At 34.5% G+C, this 17,417-nt stretch overlaps 1 protein-coding gene across 2 annotated transcripts in view; it reads left to right on the top strand.

The window, feature by feature from the left end:
- Positions 1–17,417, top strand: part of CPNE8 (copine 8) — a 191,716-nt gene that overhangs the window by 153,733 nt on the left and 20,566 nt on the right. For both annotated transcript variants that reach the window (XM_036251304.1, XM_036251305.1), the window contains 2 exons: positions 3,251–3,432; positions 8,742–8,869. In XM_036251304.1, the coding sequence (XP_036107197.1) occupies positions 3,251–3,432; positions 8,742–8,869 (310 nt within the window). The remainder of the gene's footprint in view (positions 1–3,250; positions 3,433–8,741; positions 8,870–17,417) is intronic.

Below are 17,417 nucleotides of genomic sequence, written 5' to 3'. Positions count from 1 at the left end.
ACATAATAGCCAAAATGTAGAAACAACCCAAATGTCTTTGAGCTCATAAATGGATAGAAAACTGTGATATATTGATATCAATACTATTCAACAATAAACAAGAATGAAATATGAAGCAATGAAACATGCTGCAACATAGAGGAACCTTGAAATCAATATGAAGTGAAAGAAGCTAGTCACAAAATACCATATCATATGTAATTCTACTTATATGAAATGTTCAGAATTCACAAATTAATAGAGACTAAAAGTAGATTAGTTATTGTTTAGGGCTGGGCTGGATGGAATGAAGAGGGAATAATAGTTAATAAGCACAGGGTTTCTTCTTCTCCTTTTCCTCCTTCTCCTCCTTTTTCATATATAAGCCTACATTTATTTAGAAAGTCACAGAGGTAGAAGAAGTGAGCCATCTGGGCTGCGTGGGCTCAGGGAACAAGTCTTGAGGTGATGAAAATGTTCTAAAATTGATTTTAGTGATGGTTATACATATATGTGTATATACTTAAAATAATTGAATTGTATAGTTTAAATGGGTGAATTATGTTATATGAATTATATCTCAAGACTTTTTTAAAAAGAGTCCATCCAAGTAGGATTATTTTGCAAAGGCCTAGTGTACCTCTAAAATGAAGTCAGATATAAATTTGATAATATTCAGGGTTTAACATAGTACAAGATCCTTAAATAAGAGTTGCAGCTGAGAGTAAGGACTATGGAATCTGACAGCCTAGATTCATATTGTAGTTTTATCAAGTGTTGTTGTGTGACTTGGCACAAGTTATTTAATCTGAAAATGTTATAATCTAAAATGTGGGTATAATAAAAGTACCCACAGGATTGTTGGAAAGGAATAAGTGAGATATGAAGTAAGGTGTTCAATACGTGTTAGATTCCATGCTATTATAATTGCAATTATTGTTAATTGGGCTCCAATGTTATCAACCTGTAAGTTCATTCTTCGTAGGCATTGTTGCAGATACAGAGGTGATACATACATGGTTCCAGATGCAAGGAATTGACCCTCAGTTTAGCAAATTAGCATGTTTTGTGGTGCAGAACACAAAAGCCATGAGAGTAGGAGAGGACAGTAAGTGCTGGAAGAAACAAGGAAGGTTGTCTGGTGCATGTGAGGCATAAACTGGAGGAGGAGAAAGTGAATTTCAGCACAGAGTGGTAACTTGAGAGGTCATAATAGGAAGGAAGAGGTCATTAGTGGCCCAGTGAAAAGACTGGTCGGGATGAAGATGCTGGAAAGAGTTAGACAACATCTTTGAATGGGTAGGATCAGGCCCTGTTGTGCACAATAGACTAAGATATTTAGACATGCTGGGTATTAATGATATTTTTATTTTAAGTTATGGTTTTCTTAGTAAAATTGAATTAGTTGCCATATTGCAACCATTGGTTAACAGCTCTTACATTTGAGAGTGTGGTTAAATGACTGCTTAGTCAAGGAATGGTATTGCTTATCTGTGGCTCCAGTGGGTTTTTAACTAAGTGGCAAAATTCCTACTTTAGAAGAAAATGTCGAAGAACAATGGTACCAGACACATTAAGCAGGCTAAAGAAGACTCTACTCAGAACTATTGCAATAGGGATCAAAGCTATTGCAGTAGAACAGAGATATTGATTCAGCTCCTCCAAAACAAAAAAGGGGAGGAAATTTAAGTGCTGTGGGGAACTATAGAAAAGTACTAAGGGACGTTAGAGGGGGGTGGGGTGGGGGGGTGGTCTGTGTGATTTCACCATCTATATTTGCTAATTTATACATATTGAAGTTAGACTACAGGTGATAGAGGTGGTATCTTTCTTATGATGACATTTCAAAGGGTTGGCTCCCAGGTCCTTGAGAAAGACATTCCTGGATTATAGGAGCTTTAGACCTCAAAGGGCAGAGAATTTACAATTGCAAGTTATCTAAAGTATATGCTCTAAAAAAAAAAGGAGGGCCTATAGTCAGGGGAAACCTGTCTAAAATTTAGTCAAACTGAGGGGAATATTAAGACCATCGTGGTCAGAAGACACTTTTAGAAATTTTCTTACGTGGAACCAGCCCTTGAATGCTTGTGACCCTTTGGAAATATAAATGCATTTACACAATAAATTATTTTTAGACCAAAAACATTATTGATATAATGATATGCATTATAAACCGAGGCAAGATCTCTCCTTTATTTTGTGTCTCTCTGGATTTCAAGTGCTTGTTATTATTATTTTTTCTTATCAGAAAAGAGCAGTGCCCTGAGGCTCTCCTTCTTCAGGCAACGCTTTAAAGTAGATTTGAGCTTTATGTGTTATTATAAGTTCCATTTAACTTTTCCATTTTCACTTACGAAACTTAATGGACTTTTAGGCTGCCTAGTGCTGGTAATTAGGGCATCTCAATGTGAATCTCAGTGTGTTAAAGTGGCAGCACATATATTATTTTCTCTCAAATTCATCTTTATTCAAATGCAACGTCCTACATAGTATAAGATACTGAAATTTTAGAGCCGTATGGATGACCCAGACATTAATAACAGTAGAAGCTGAACCTTACATTTCTATGGTGCTTTATTGTTTTTAATCACTTCCACACACATATAATCTCATTTTATCCTCTCAGTAAACACTGTGGGAGGATTTATTGCAGGCATTTTATAGATAATGTCCAGTAAATGGCAAGACTCCACTTTGGGCTTTCTGCCTCCTACCTTAATGTCTAGTTAGAAACTGAATAATTTTTCAGATCTAAATATTAAATCGCTTGAATTTGAAAATCACTTTGCTCTCCTTTTCTAAGTGATCAATTGGGATACTTCTCAAATATTCTATTTATTTTTGTGAAAAACTTGAAGAAAACCTCATAGTTATTCAAGCCTATTAATTCAGTTGGTTCCTCTGATTATAGGCATAAGGATTCAATCTGAAGACACTGTGTTTTAAAAAGTAAAATGAATATTAAAATCAAATGAACAAAAGTACTTTTATTCTTCTCTGGAACTAATTTTCAAGAATAGCCTGTGGCATTGACAATGAAGAATAATTTCTGAAAAAAATCTGCATATCCTTTGGCATATCTTTGGGAAATTTTCCACATGCGTGAACGAATGTCATAAATATTTCTGTGTTAATATCCATCTCCCTCCATCAAAAAAATGATCATAACTTAAAAATATTTCATTTTGAAATAGATATCAAGAACAGTGTTGTCCAAAATATTGCATCTTTAGCCTGATCACTCACGGTAGAAATACGTTTCTGTCACCAGGCAACCCTGCCCAGCCCACTTCTCTGCACTACATGAACCCGTACCAGCTGAACGCCTATGGCATGGCACTGAAAGCAGTGGGAGAAATCGTTCAAGATTATGACAGTGATAAGATGTTCCCCGCTCTAGGTTTTGGTGCAAAACTGCCTCCAGACGGAAGGATATCTCATGAGTTTGCTTTGGTAAGAATACATCACAAGATTGTGTATTCTGGGAAAAAAATAGTATGTTGGATTTGTAAATATTGGCTCACTACTTCATTTGTCAATCATGCTGCAGCTTTTGTGACTAGACTCGGCTTAATTTTGCTAAATGATCGATCTAGGAGTATGGTATTAATGGAAACAAAGACAGTTATATAGATTAGCAGTAAATCTACTTAAAGTCATCAGATTTGTATGGTTTCTATTGATACATAACAAAACTCCCTAGAAGTTTGAGGTATAAGCCGAATTCCGTTATGGCAATGACTTTTTGGTCAGGAACTCAAGGAGAATACAATGGGGGATGCTTTTTATGTTTTTGTTGTTGCTGTTGTTTTGTAATGTCTGAGGCCTCCCTGGGATGGCTTGAATGGCCAGAGAGGGCTGGCATTGTGCTCTAATGGAGACGTACTCCTGATTCTGGCTGTCAGTTGGATTCTTCAGTTCTTCTCCATGTCCTGTCTCCTGGGGATAGCCTGCTCCCTAAGCTGGTTTTTTCACTCGTATGTGATGCCTGAGCTGGGATAGCTGAGAGAGCTGGGTTGCCTGGACAACTTCCCCTCTTTTCTACATGCTGCCTCTTCATGCGGTCACCATGCGCTTCCTCAGCATGGGGGTCTCATGGTGGTCAGATTTCTTACATGACAGCTGGCTTCTCCAGAGCAAATATCCCAAAAGGCTGGGGCAGAAGCTGCAGGACTCTTTATACTACAGCCTTGGAAGTCTCAGAATGTTCCTTCTGCCACATTCTCTTGGTGAAGCAAGTCACTAAGGCCAGCCCAGTTTCCAGATAGGAAAAGTAACTTTTACCTCTCAGTGGGAGGCAGATCAGAGAGAGTGCATGGCTATTTTCAATCAACCCAAAATGCATCTGATTTATACATCTTCTAAATAGCCTCTTCTAAAATGGCTTTTCAAATTTAAAGGACTAGTCATTACTGGAATTAATTTTTTCAAATGGGAAGCAGTACTTATGGCTATAATTAATTAAGAGTTAAATATACTGGAGCAGCTATGATTGGATTAAAATATTTCTCTAGTTGGTGTTTAATTTACATAAATCTGCTTTCATTTGTGTGACTGCAGATAAACAATGTGCTGCAGTCTACCTTCAAAATAGACTCCCCAGGGACAATGCTGTCAGCCTTACTCTCCCGTGCACTTTCTGATGAATAATGGGGGGATCAATATAGGATGCTGAGCTATGATTTTGGACAAATTTAGTTTTCCTAATAGAGGGACCTCCCTAGCCTGCCCTATGTGTTGTAGTAGGTAAACTTTCCTGTCACTCATATTTTTGTAGGTCTTTGTTATTTTTATTCTTATTATAAATGCATGGTCATCATTGGAATATTTTTAAGTTCTGCAAGCAAAGTAGACAAAAATAAGCAATAATACTACCTTTATTAAGTAATTACTGAGTATCGATCTAAGTACTTTATACCCCTTTTCTAACTTAATCTTCGGAAAACTTCTGTGTGGTAGGTAAATCATAGCTGTCACATTGCGCCACTCTGGCAAGTGCCACTCAGATGGAATATGGTAAGAAGTGTGCACCCAAGACTTACATAACTCAGCTCAGAGGTTTAACCAGGGTTTTACCAGACAGGACTTGGACCCAAATCAGTCTTATTTTAGAATCCATTCTCTTAACCACTCCTAAACCACATTCTATAAAATATCTGTAATACTTCTGCTCAGAAATGTGCTTTATTAACATCGCTATATATGTTATATATGTATGTGTATTTCTGAAGCTTTTAGTGATGTTTTATTTTTCCTAAATATATATTTTAAGAACAGTATTTTAATATTTTTATTGCTGTACCTATCCTTGCTTTTTTATTTCATCACCCACACGATTTCAGAAAAGGTTGCCGCGGGGTCTAAGTCTTTCTTCTGTGAAAGAGCCCACATGCCACAGTCCCAATGCCATGTAAAAATGAGTGTCTTTTGGGATTTTGTTTCTGGGAGAATTAAAACTTCTGAGAAACGTATAAGACCATGAAAATCACTCATGTGATCCTAAGTATTAAGGGCCTCAGGAAAAAGGTCACGAGCTATTTTAAGCCTAAGAAAAGGAATAATTATGTTAAACTAAATGAGGTTTATTAATTTTCCTTCCACGAGTGTCTTCTCACCCTTGTGTATAATTTTCTTCCTTCCTTTTCTGCCTTTTTTTTTTAACCTGGACATTTATTCTTTGTAATCACACCTATGCAAACAACTACTGCTAAGGAAGGCTTTTTTTCTTATTTGCATATTGAACTGTTCTTTCAACTCAGTTCACTTATAGGATAAAGTCATACCCCTTTAAACATATGAAAAATAGTCTCCCAAATGGATGGTGAAAACGATGATGATGATAATAATGCTTCAATTTTAATATTACTTAACTGTTATGTCATTTTAACTTTTTTCAAAGCACTTTTGTTTTCTTAGAAAAGTAAACCAGACAAGGGTTAAATAAGTCTTCAGTGAGGTAGCATTTGTCTTGATTTGTTTTAACTAGCAAGAACTAATTCCCAACAGAATTATTTTAAGAAATGAGATTTTAAAAGGACTTAATTGTTTTTATAACTCATCACAATGTTGTCATTAAGAGGAAAATGACATTTTAATAGTCATAAATTATTTAAAATAATCCTGATGTAATACAAAACATATATTTAAAAGAATGTATAATTGTATATAATAAAGTATTCTTATCATCCAAGGCATATGCGGAAATCTTAGAGCAATTTATTATGGAATTAGAGCTAATACAGAAATCAGTGCTGCAGATAGTCCATAATGATGACGAGAACATCCAAGGATTATCTTTCCACTAAGAGAAATGAAATAGTGGCCTTGTAATTTCAGTTCCAGAGGGATAGAAGAAATATATGGTTTTATTAGTAATATAAACTCTCACCCCCACTTTTCCTGGTTTGTAAAGATCAGAGTGATCCTTGTTTATAATTGTTCCCTCAAGGAAGATATATAATACATTTTAATGCCCAAAATGAATAATGAGTTTTAATTTTAATTAGCTTCATACCTTATCAAGGGAAAAGAACACTGTAAAATTTTACTTAAAGGAAGGTTAAATAGGTCAGCTCAGATTTAAAAATCACCATTAACTGCTTTGTGCTAAATATTAAACTTTTACATTTTAATTTCAATCAACTGCTGTAACCAATTTTAAATAGAAGTCTTTTATTAGTTTTATGTTTTTAAAAATTTACGTGAGCCTTAGTTTAAAAATTTGAAGAAACCCTGGCCAGCGTCGCTCAGTGGTTGTTAGAACCTTGGTCTTCTCACCGAAGGGTCTCGGGTTCAGTTACTAGTCCAGGGCATGTACCTGGGTTACAGATTTGATCTGGGCCCTGGTCGTGGTGGGTGCGGGAGGCAACCAATGGATGGGTCGCTCTCATGTTGATGTTTTTCTCTCTCTCTCCTCACCCCTGCCCCCTCCCTTGCACTCTCTAAAAATCAGTGGAATAAAACATCCTCAGGTGAGGATTAACAAAACAAAACCAAAAAATTTTTGAAGAAATAAAGCAAAATTAAAAGGAATATCTGGTATAAATTCTTCTCTCGCAATTTGAAGTGGCTGCTAACACCTGAAGATCCCCAGTCTTTCAGTATGCTTAGGACTTCACAGCATGGTGGCACAGTGGTGAGGAGGCTGGGTTCTGGAGCTAGGCTGCGTGGGTTCAAATGTTGGCTCTGTCACTCGTGTTGTGTGACGACTTCTGGGCACAGTATTAAAGTTCTCAGTGGCTTAGTTTCTTCATCTGTAAAGAGGAAAACAATGACACTATTTAATCTACTTTTTAGTGTTGTTACAAAAAACTGTATAATTTATGTAAATATTTTCATATAAAGCTTGTATGCAGAAGTCAACACATTTTAGTTATAAATTAGCAGTTCCTTGTGATCAGATAAAAACATACAGGCTAAAATTATTGCTATTTAAAAATATTGTTACTGCTCTTAGTGTTTTAACATATATCCACAAATTTTATTTGTATCTCCCCTTTTGCAGAGGTGGAGCCCAATTCCCTGTCCTTTGAATATGAACTAACTTAGTGACTCATTTCTAGGAAATAGATTAAAGTAGAAGTGGTAGTGTACAATGTATGAGACTAGCTTATAAAGGCACTGGGACGTCCTCCTTGCTCTTTGTCTTGGATTGTTCCTTCTGGGAAGTTAGCTGCCATGTTGTGGGAACAGTGAAGCAGCCCAATGGAGAGTTCTGGTTGGCCTGCCCCTGGCAGCCTTAGCGTGAGCCTTCTTGGAAGCAGATCCTCCAGCTCAGGTCAACCTTTCAGATGCCAGGTCTGCATCTTGATTGCGAACTCGTGAGAGATTCTTAGTGAGAACCACCTGGCTAAGCTGCTTCTGCATTCCTGACACCCCAAAAATGTGTGAGATAATAAATGCTCATTGTTTTAAGCCAATAACATTGGGCATAATTTGCTACATAGAAATAGATAACTAATACACTGCTGTATTTGTGTTATCTGTGGAATCTGGATTAGGAGAATTCAACCTAAGAATAACAGCATTCAAGGTGGAAAAACTAGACCAGGTCTCCAGGTTTAAAGTGACCTTTCTGGGTGCTTTCAGAAAACTCTCGGATGGCAAAAGCTCCATTTCCCTTGAACAGCATGGATATGTTTCTTTGATTCTTTTCCTTTTACCTGGTCTTGATATTTCTGACACCAAATTACATTCCCTCTGACCCTTTCGCCCTGAAGTTGTGCAAGTGGTAGATACCTTACATTTTTCTTTCTAGAAGGGAAAACTGAACAGATAGCATTTTTTTTTTTTTTTTTGGATTTTAATACATAACTTCATGAAACTTGGAAAATATAGATTTAAAGAGTGAAATAAAAGTCTCCAATTATATAGCCACTCAGAGTTAGCTACCCAATATTTTATTTACTTCTTTTCAGGATTTTTATATATTCATCTCCACATGTATACAAACCTGTGTAAAATTAAGACGTTATTTATTATAGAATGTGATATTCAGCTTCTCAAGATCACTTAGAATCTTCTCCGGCCATTGTTTTGAAAAGTATTTATTTTTAATTATACTGCACATTATATTATCCTATCACAATCTACATAATACATGGTAATCTATTATTGACCACTTAATTTTTGCAATTATAAATATATAAATGAGTATTCAAAAATTCTTTATGAGTATCAATGTTTATTATTCTTTTTTCAATTTATCTTTATAGACACCATTAAATTTTTTTACTGTTTTTTTTGCCTGTGACGTTCTACAGAATGGGAACCCTCAAAACCCCTACTGTGATGGCATCGAGGGCGTCATGGAGGCTTATTATAGGAGTCTGAAATCTGTACAGCTGTATGGCCCAACCAACTTTGCTCCTGTAATTAATCACGTAGCAAGGTAAGTGGAAGTACACAAGATATTTATTCTAGTGTACCAGACAGACCCCAGTGAAATTATAACACTACTGTTAGCATGACCTTACAGATGAAATTGTTTTTCCTTCTAATTTACCTCCAAGAAAGTGAGTGTATTTTGACATACAGTGGGAAGTCTCCAAAGAGCTACTGAGCTATCATGATACTTTGCTGAAAACTTTACATCAAAATCTCAAGTGAAGACACATACACTGGGTTATATTAGGACCTGCATTTGTTCAACCAAAGACAATTTATTTTCTTTGAAAAGGCATTTATGAGAACAGTAACAAGATTAATCATGCTCTGAACTGTGTAAATTATTCATATCTAATATCACATTCCATAGTAGCATAGAAGTAATAAAAAGCTGAATTCCATGAAGACGACTGTTCCTTTCAGTGATATATAGGGCACATTGTTGTCACCTCTCTGAAATTGATATAATAGTTAATGTTCTAAATTCCCAGAACTCTATCTGTATATAATACATAGTATTGAGTTAAGAATATAATCACTTCTGATTCCAAGTACATGTTCTGGAAAAAAAAAAAGTAAAAATCTATATAATTTGTTTATCATTTTTTCATTAGTGTATAAATAAATTAGACATCACTTTTTAAATACTCATAAGTTTGGCTTGACCCAGTTGCAAATTCTATGAAACCTTGCCCAATTTTTAGGCTATCAATTATATTTATTATGTAGCCAGTGCTTAAAAAATGACTGTATTCAGATCAGTTTGTCAGTGCACAAAGGTGATATGGAACCTCAGTTCCCTGTTGCAAGGTTCTGGTACTTTACCATGGTCCTATTGGATGCCATAGGATGCCATAAATGTGTTCTACTTGTCATAATCTGGGGCAGAGAAAATATGTTAAAATAACCCCGCACCTAAGTCTGACGCCAGTGGCCCTCTACTGTGAAACTCCACCTGTTTGACAATGGTACATGGATGACCATTCTTGGAGTGTGACCCTTTTACTCAGGTTTTTTGAACATTTTTATCCACAATCTGTACTTTTATACATTTAACATCTCAACATAAAACATAAAAAAGTGATTATGAAATAATATATATTGTTATCTCATATTTTCTTTTTATTTCCATGGTGTCTTATTTTCTTTTATTACTTTCTTACGATGCAGGTCTTGACCCATGAAACTGATTTCAAAGTCCACTGATGGGTCATTATTTGTAATTTGAAAAACACATCTTAGCTTTTTGTACTAGGCTGTATAAGCAGTATTATCTGTACTCTATTTTTCTAGTGTTTTTTATGGCTGTCAAGTAAAGCAAAATCAAAATAATATTGATGCAAGATATATTATAGTTGGCTCTCACTCTTTTTGTCACACACTACCATACAGATCACTGTTTTATATACAAAGATAAGAGAAAAATGATAGGACGTATTTTGTGTGAACTCACATTAGTTATTACAGATGTTCTCATCAGTGCTTACCAATTAATTTTGTTGTTTTTTTCTTTGTCCTAGTATATCTCTACTGTAAAAATTAAACATTTAGATGTAAAATTTCTAAGTGCATTTTTATATGCCATTTATAACTGCAGGCTGCCCAGCCAGTATGGTTTAGTGGTTGAGTGTCAAACCATGTACCAAAAGGTCACCAGTTCAGTTCCCAGTCAGGGCACATGCCCAGGTTGTGGGCCAAATCCCCACTGGACATCGTAGGATGCAGCCAATCGATGTTCTCTCTCATTTATGCTTCTCTCTCTCTCTCTCTTCTTCTCTCTCTAAAATAAATAAAGAAAAATAACTAACACCCTGGCCGGTTTGGCTCAGCGGTTAGAGCGTCGGCCTGCGGTCCTGAGAGACCCGGGTTCGGTTCCCGCTAAGGGCGCGTACCTCAGTTGCAGTTTGTCCCCGGCCCTGGTCAGTTGTGCGGGTGGCAGCCACTCGATGTGTCTCTTTCACGTTGATGTTTCTCTCTCTCTCTCTCTTTCTCTCCCTCCCACTCTACCTGAACAAAAAATGGAAAAATGTCCTTGGGTGAGGATAAAAAAAAAAAAAAAGAAAAATAACTAACTAACTAACTAAATAAATAAATGTAAATAAAACTACAGGCTCCACACTGCCATATTACCATTTTTTATGTTTGGTCCAGCACTTTATAAATTCTCGAATACTGGCGTAGTTACCAGCTAACAGTTTCAACCTCTTTGAAAATAATCTGTGGTTGCTCTGGTAGGTATGGCTTTGTTGGTCATCCCATGCACTGAAGGGCTGCCGGTTTGATTCCCAGTCAGGGCACATGCTCAGGTTGAGGGCTCAGTCCCTGGTTGGGGGGCATGCAGGAGGCAGCTGGTCAATCTCTCTCTCTAAAAATCAGTAAAAAATATTTTTTAAAAAGAAAGAAAATAATCCATCATCTAATAATTATTTATTATCTTTTAATGGGAGAAAATAAGAAACACAAAGATAAGAGTTTTTAGGGCATCATCGCTTCCCTTCTGACACAATTAGAAGTTCCATGTATCTATTTCGTGTAATGACTCTGCATAAGAAATGTCTCTTTTCTTTTATCTTTGATAGTTGTGTTTAATTTTACTTTTAATCTTTTTTTTAAGACAGATAATTTCTTTTTTTTGTTGTTGTTTTTTTTTCATCCTCACCCGAGGACATTTTTCCATTTTTTGTTCAGATAGAGCGGGAGGGAGAGAGAGGAAGAGAGAGAGAGAAACATCGACGTGAAAGGGACACATCAAGTGGTCGCCACCCACACAACCAACCAGGGCTGGGGACAAACTGCAGCTGAGGTTTGTGCCCTTAGCGGGAACTGAACCCGGGTCCCTCCGGACCGCAGGCCGATGCTCTAACCGCTGAGCCAAACCGGCCAGGGCAAGACAGATAATTTCTGTCTGGTCCAAAATTATCATTCAAAAAAGTTTAGCAACTAAAAGGCAAGTGACTGTTTCTAAATCAAGAGAAGTGCCATAGTTAGAGTGTGTATGACCTTTATGTAAAATTCCTTGTGCATTCTTTCCCTCTTAACACATTTCAACAGTACTTCACCATGCCCTTCACATGGAAGTAAGTATTCAACAGATGTCAAATACATTCTGTGTATGTGAAGATATTTGTCATTGAAAATTATGTTTGTACAGTCAAAAGCAAATATATAGCCTTATTTTCTTATTTGCTTGAGTTTTTTCCTTTTTAAAAAAAGTATGTTCTCTTTATTGGTAAAGCTTATTTTTAATAGTTTTCCATAAGCATTTCGATGAATGCTTACTTATTTTTTTTTAAATAATAATTTAAGCCCTTGCTTATTTTTAGAACTAAAAATCTATCTCATAAGACTGTTGACTCTGGAGATAATATTCATGAGATAATATTGTGAAATTGTCACGAACCGGGGCAACAGGTTTGAAACTTGAAGGTTTTATGTGCTATTCTGAGGCCCCTACCTCTAATTTCCCGCCTTTCTACTTCTCATTTTATAGAGTTGTCCAGAACAGCATTTCAAATAATATTAAAAAACAAAAAAACCCTACTCTATATCCATCGATGCCTGTCACAAATTTAGGTTCAAAAGCATTAGTTTGGTATTCAAGAACTTTTATATCTAATTGCCATCCACCCATGCAACCTCATTTCCTTCCACGTTCTCCCCTACACGCTGCACTTCAGTTAGAGAATTGCTACGTCTGGTTTATGATGTCATTCCAGGTATACCTCTATCACAGCCCTCACTGATTGGATTCTACACCATTGTCACATAGAGATCTTTTTAGAACTGAAGAGAGGAATTGTGATCTAGTCTCACAACACTTTGCCTACACCAGAAATCCACATCTGTTTATTTAACTGAATGTTTCGTATACCATATATTTTGAGTACATTTTAATAAGCTTATAATAGGAAACTAAAGAAGCTATTAATGATAATGCTTAGTCAGTCTTAATGAGCTGTAGGAAATGTGATTGTGATTGGCACCTACAATATTGGTCAGGCTTTTCAGGAGAAATGGAACTAATAGGATATATAGGTAATGAGATTTATTTTAAAGAATTGGGTTATGCAGTGATAAGTGCTGGCAAGTCAGAAATTTTCGGGGAAAGCTGGCAGTTTGGAAACTCAGACAGGATTAGATATTGTTGCAGTCTTGAGTCAGAATTCCTTTTAGTCTGAAAGTAGTTTTTGTTATGGCCTTCAACTGATGTAGTGAGGCCCACCACACTTTCAAGGGGAATTTTATTTACTTAAAGTCATCTAATTGTAAATCTTAGCTACATCTATAAAATAACTTCACAGCAATACCTTGATTAAGGTTTGACTAAAAAACTGGATATCGTAGTCTAGCCAACTTGACACATCAGACTAACCATAGCATCTACCAAAAGAAATATATTACCATTATATTGTAAATTGAAACCAAATTTAAAATCAGAGAAATACTTTTAAGTTCTTTCATATATGAACTTAATAATATACCTAATGTTTATAACACTATATTTAAAACTTATTCATTAATAGTAGGAAGAAAATGTTAAGGAAATTGTGTTTATAGATATGTGGTTTGAGGAAAATAGAGGTTTACTCATCCCTTGATCAATCTCAGTCTCCTCTTGGATATAGCAATTACCATTTTTACATTCAGGTCATTTTTTTCAAAGGTTTATTTGTATCCAGAATTCTACTTCAGTAATTTCAAATTATTAGGAACACATTTTATTGGAATAGTTCACCAGTTTTTTACTTCAAAAATTAACGAATACACCAATGAAAATATCAATTCTCTTTTCAGTCTATCATGAAAATATCACTATTTTTTTCATTTAACTCAAATAATATTCATTGTTTCCTAACTTTCATTTGTTTCCAATGAACGTATAACCAGTTATACCAGTTATTTTCTTGAGGCTATTACATTCCAGTTTTTAAAAGGGATCTATCAATTTTTTACCATTGGTTAGATTTATTTTATTTTTATTTTTTCTGATATTGAGAAAAATAAAGGATCCCAATAATCAGCTAAAACTCATTTTTATTTTTCAGGAGATAACATCTGTGTATTTGGGAATTTTCATAACCAATTTTAAAATTAATCTAAAGAATGTGTAAAGTTTTATCTCTTTTATTGGTAGGTCAATAATAATAAAATCAAAATTACAATCATTATTGAGCCCCAAATCTGTCTCAGGCAATATGCTTAGTGCTATATTTCTTTTAATCTAAACAACTCTAAAAGGTGACAATAGTTTGTTATTCCTATTTTTCTGATGACAAATTGGATATGTAGAGTGGCCTTTTGTGGTAGAGCTAAATTTTCAAACAGAATAATCTGATTCCCAACCACTGTGTTATGATGCTTTGCACACTTAGACCTTTTTATTTCTGCTGCAGAGGAAAAGACACACAAAAGAAAGTACGCTATCATGTGGATAGTGTTGGTCACTTCATTTACACTGTCAAAAATAGTTTCGGCAACAACGTAGTAACATAAAAATTATGCTGTGGCTTTCTATTGAATTGTTTAAATGTATTCCTTCATTTAATATTAAGATCTAATTCATCATGTATGTCAAAATTAAACTACTTAAATAAAACATTTCTGAGTCAGTTTCGTATCCTGTTTTTTTTTTTTTTTTTTTTTGCCCTCTCTATTCCTGTGAACTAGTATGCGCTGAAAGAATATTCCACAAATCTGAGCCAACTGTTTATAAAAACAATCCCAGAAAATTACTTGACTCTAAAGTGATGTGTTTGAATTCCAAAATTCTGGCGAAGTTAACCTCTCCCTCAGATTTGTCATAATAATATTAAAATATAAATGATAGATTTCCTATATTTGAAAAAAGATAGCAGGCTTTCAGTAAAAAGAGTTTTAGTAATGCAATTTACAAAAGGATTAATCAGTAAGTTCCTTTAAGAACCAAACTTCTATAATAGTTTAAAGTATAATTTGAATCACAAATCAGTAGATCAGTATTACTTTTTTGAAGATTGGGATGTGATCAGCCTCTGCTTTCTACATTATACATTTATTTAGCATTTAAATTATTTTTTTCATGAACATAGATGACTTTGAGTACAAAATATGATTTTTTTGGAAATTAAATTAACTTAAATTTAGATTAAGTGTAACAATATGAGAATGTGTAGAGCAAATGTCATAAAAACAGTAAATAGTTTAAAATAACTAATTTATGGTGCTGATGGTAATAAAGATGAAAATGCTTTGAGTAGTTCTTATGTAGAATATAATTTATTTTCAAAGCAGTGTGGTTAAGCAGAAATTAGAGCATTAATTTTTCTCAAAGTTAAGAAATATTAATACAAGACATATAAAGTAAAACGCAAAATCCCTATGAATCTTAAGGTAAAACAACAAACTTTAGAAAAATTTCTAGTTAGCTACATGTGCTTCAGGTAGTATGAGCTCCCACTTTCTTGATAGTACGAGCATATTCTCATCTTCTTACTGGTATACTGTCTAAGAATTTAGAAGGAAATCAAAGTATAAATGGATTAACTCACCAATCAAAAGACAGCATCAATGAAGGGTTAAAAAAAATAAGACCCAACTATATACTGCCTATAAAAAAAAACTAACCTCAAATGTAAGAACCTACATAAGCTGAAAATGAAGGGATGGATAAAGATATTCCATGCAAATTATAACCAAAAGAGAGCAGGCAGGAGAGTCTATATTTATATCAGACAAAATAGACTTTAAGTTTAAAATTCACACAGGAGACAAAGAAGGTTATTTTAGAATAAAAAGGCCAATTTATATTATATATATATATATATATATATATATATATATATATATATATATATTTCCACCTTAAAAAAGGAATGCCTGCCATTTGCAATAATATGGAACTGGAGGATGTTATGCTAGGTAAAATGAGCCAGATACCAAAAAAAACCCACAAAAAAACCCCAAACCTGCATGATCTCAATTGTATGTGGAATTTTAAAAAGTTGAATACATAGAAGCAGAGTAGAATAATGGTTAGCAAAGGTGGGGAGGTAGGGAAAATAGGCAGATATTGGTCAAAGGGTACAACGTCACTTTATGTAGAATAAATATGTCTAGAGATCCTATGTATTGCATGATTACTATAGCTAATACTGTATTGAATCCTGAGAATTTGTATTGAATCCTGGGAATTTGCTAAGAGAGTACATTTCAGGTGCACTGATCACACACATACATACAAAATAATGGGATACATGTGAGGAGATGACATGTTAATTAGCTTGACTTTAATAATCATTTTACTAGGTATATCAAATCATCATGTTGTACACCTTAGCCAAGTACAACTTTTATTTAAAAGAATAAACAATTTCAAAAGAGTTAATTCAGAGAGAGATATAAAATTGCAAATATGTATGCACCTAACATCAAAACACCTAAATATAAACAAAAATGGACATATCTGAAATGAGAAATAGACAGCAACACAGTAATATTAGACTTCACTACCTCACTTTCAATGATGGATAGATCACCCAGACAGAGATGGGTGAGGAAACAGCGAGCTTGAGCAACACTCTAGACCAAAATGGAGATATTAGGACATGCCATCCATCCAGCACACATGGAATATTCTCTGGGATAGATCACATGCTAAGTCAGAAAAATCTTAACATATTTAAGAAGATTGAAATCATTCCAAAGTATTGTTTTTTGATCACTATGGAAAAACAAACTACAAATCAATAACAAAAGGAGATCAGGAATACTCACCAAAAACTTAGCACACCCTTAAAAGACCATTGGGTCAAAGAAGAAAGAAAAAGGAAAAAGAAATTAGAAAATATTTTGAGACAAATAAAAATGAAAATACAACATACCCAAACTTATAGGATTCAGTAAAGGCAGTACTAAGAGGGAAGTGTAAAGTGATAAACACCACATTTTTAAAAAAGAAAAATCTCAAGCAACCTAACATTCACCTCAAGGAACTAGAAAAGGAAGAACAAACTAAGCACAAGTTAGCAGAGGGAAAGAAATATAACGGTTAGAGTAGAAATAAAGAATAGAAAAACAATGGGAAAATGACAAAACTAAGAGTTGTCTTTTTGGAAAGATAAACAAAATTGACAAACCTTTAGCTATAATAATAAGAAGAAAAAAACTCAAAATCAGAAATGAAAGAGGAGACATTAAACTGAGGTCAACAGAAATAAAAAATATCACAAGGGACTATTATTAACAATTTTATTCCAACAAATTGGACAATTTAGAGGAAATGGATAAATTCCTAGAAATACACAACCTACAAGAATGCATTAAGAAGAAATAGAAAACCTACACAGATAAACAACAAGGAGATTGAATCAGTAATCAAAAACCTGCTAATAAACAAAAGCCCAGGACCACATGGCTACCTATGTGAATTTTACTCTTTATGAGTGTTAATACCAATTCTTCTTAAACTCTTCCAAAAAAATAAAAAAGGAAACATTTCCAAACTCATTTTATGAGGCCAACATTACCCTGATACCAAAGGCAGACAAAGAGAAAAAGGAAAGTAACCCAATTAT

This window comes from Molossus molossus, unplaced genomic scaffold (assembly GCF_014108415.1).
Source record: "Molossus molossus isolate mMolMol1 unplaced genomic scaffold, mMolMol1.p scaffold_m16_p_10, whole genome shotgun sequence".
Lineage (NCBI taxonomy): Eukaryota > Metazoa > Chordata > Mammalia > Chiroptera > Molossidae > Molossus > Molossus molossus.
This window is presented reverse-complemented; position numbering and strand designations above follow the sequence as displayed.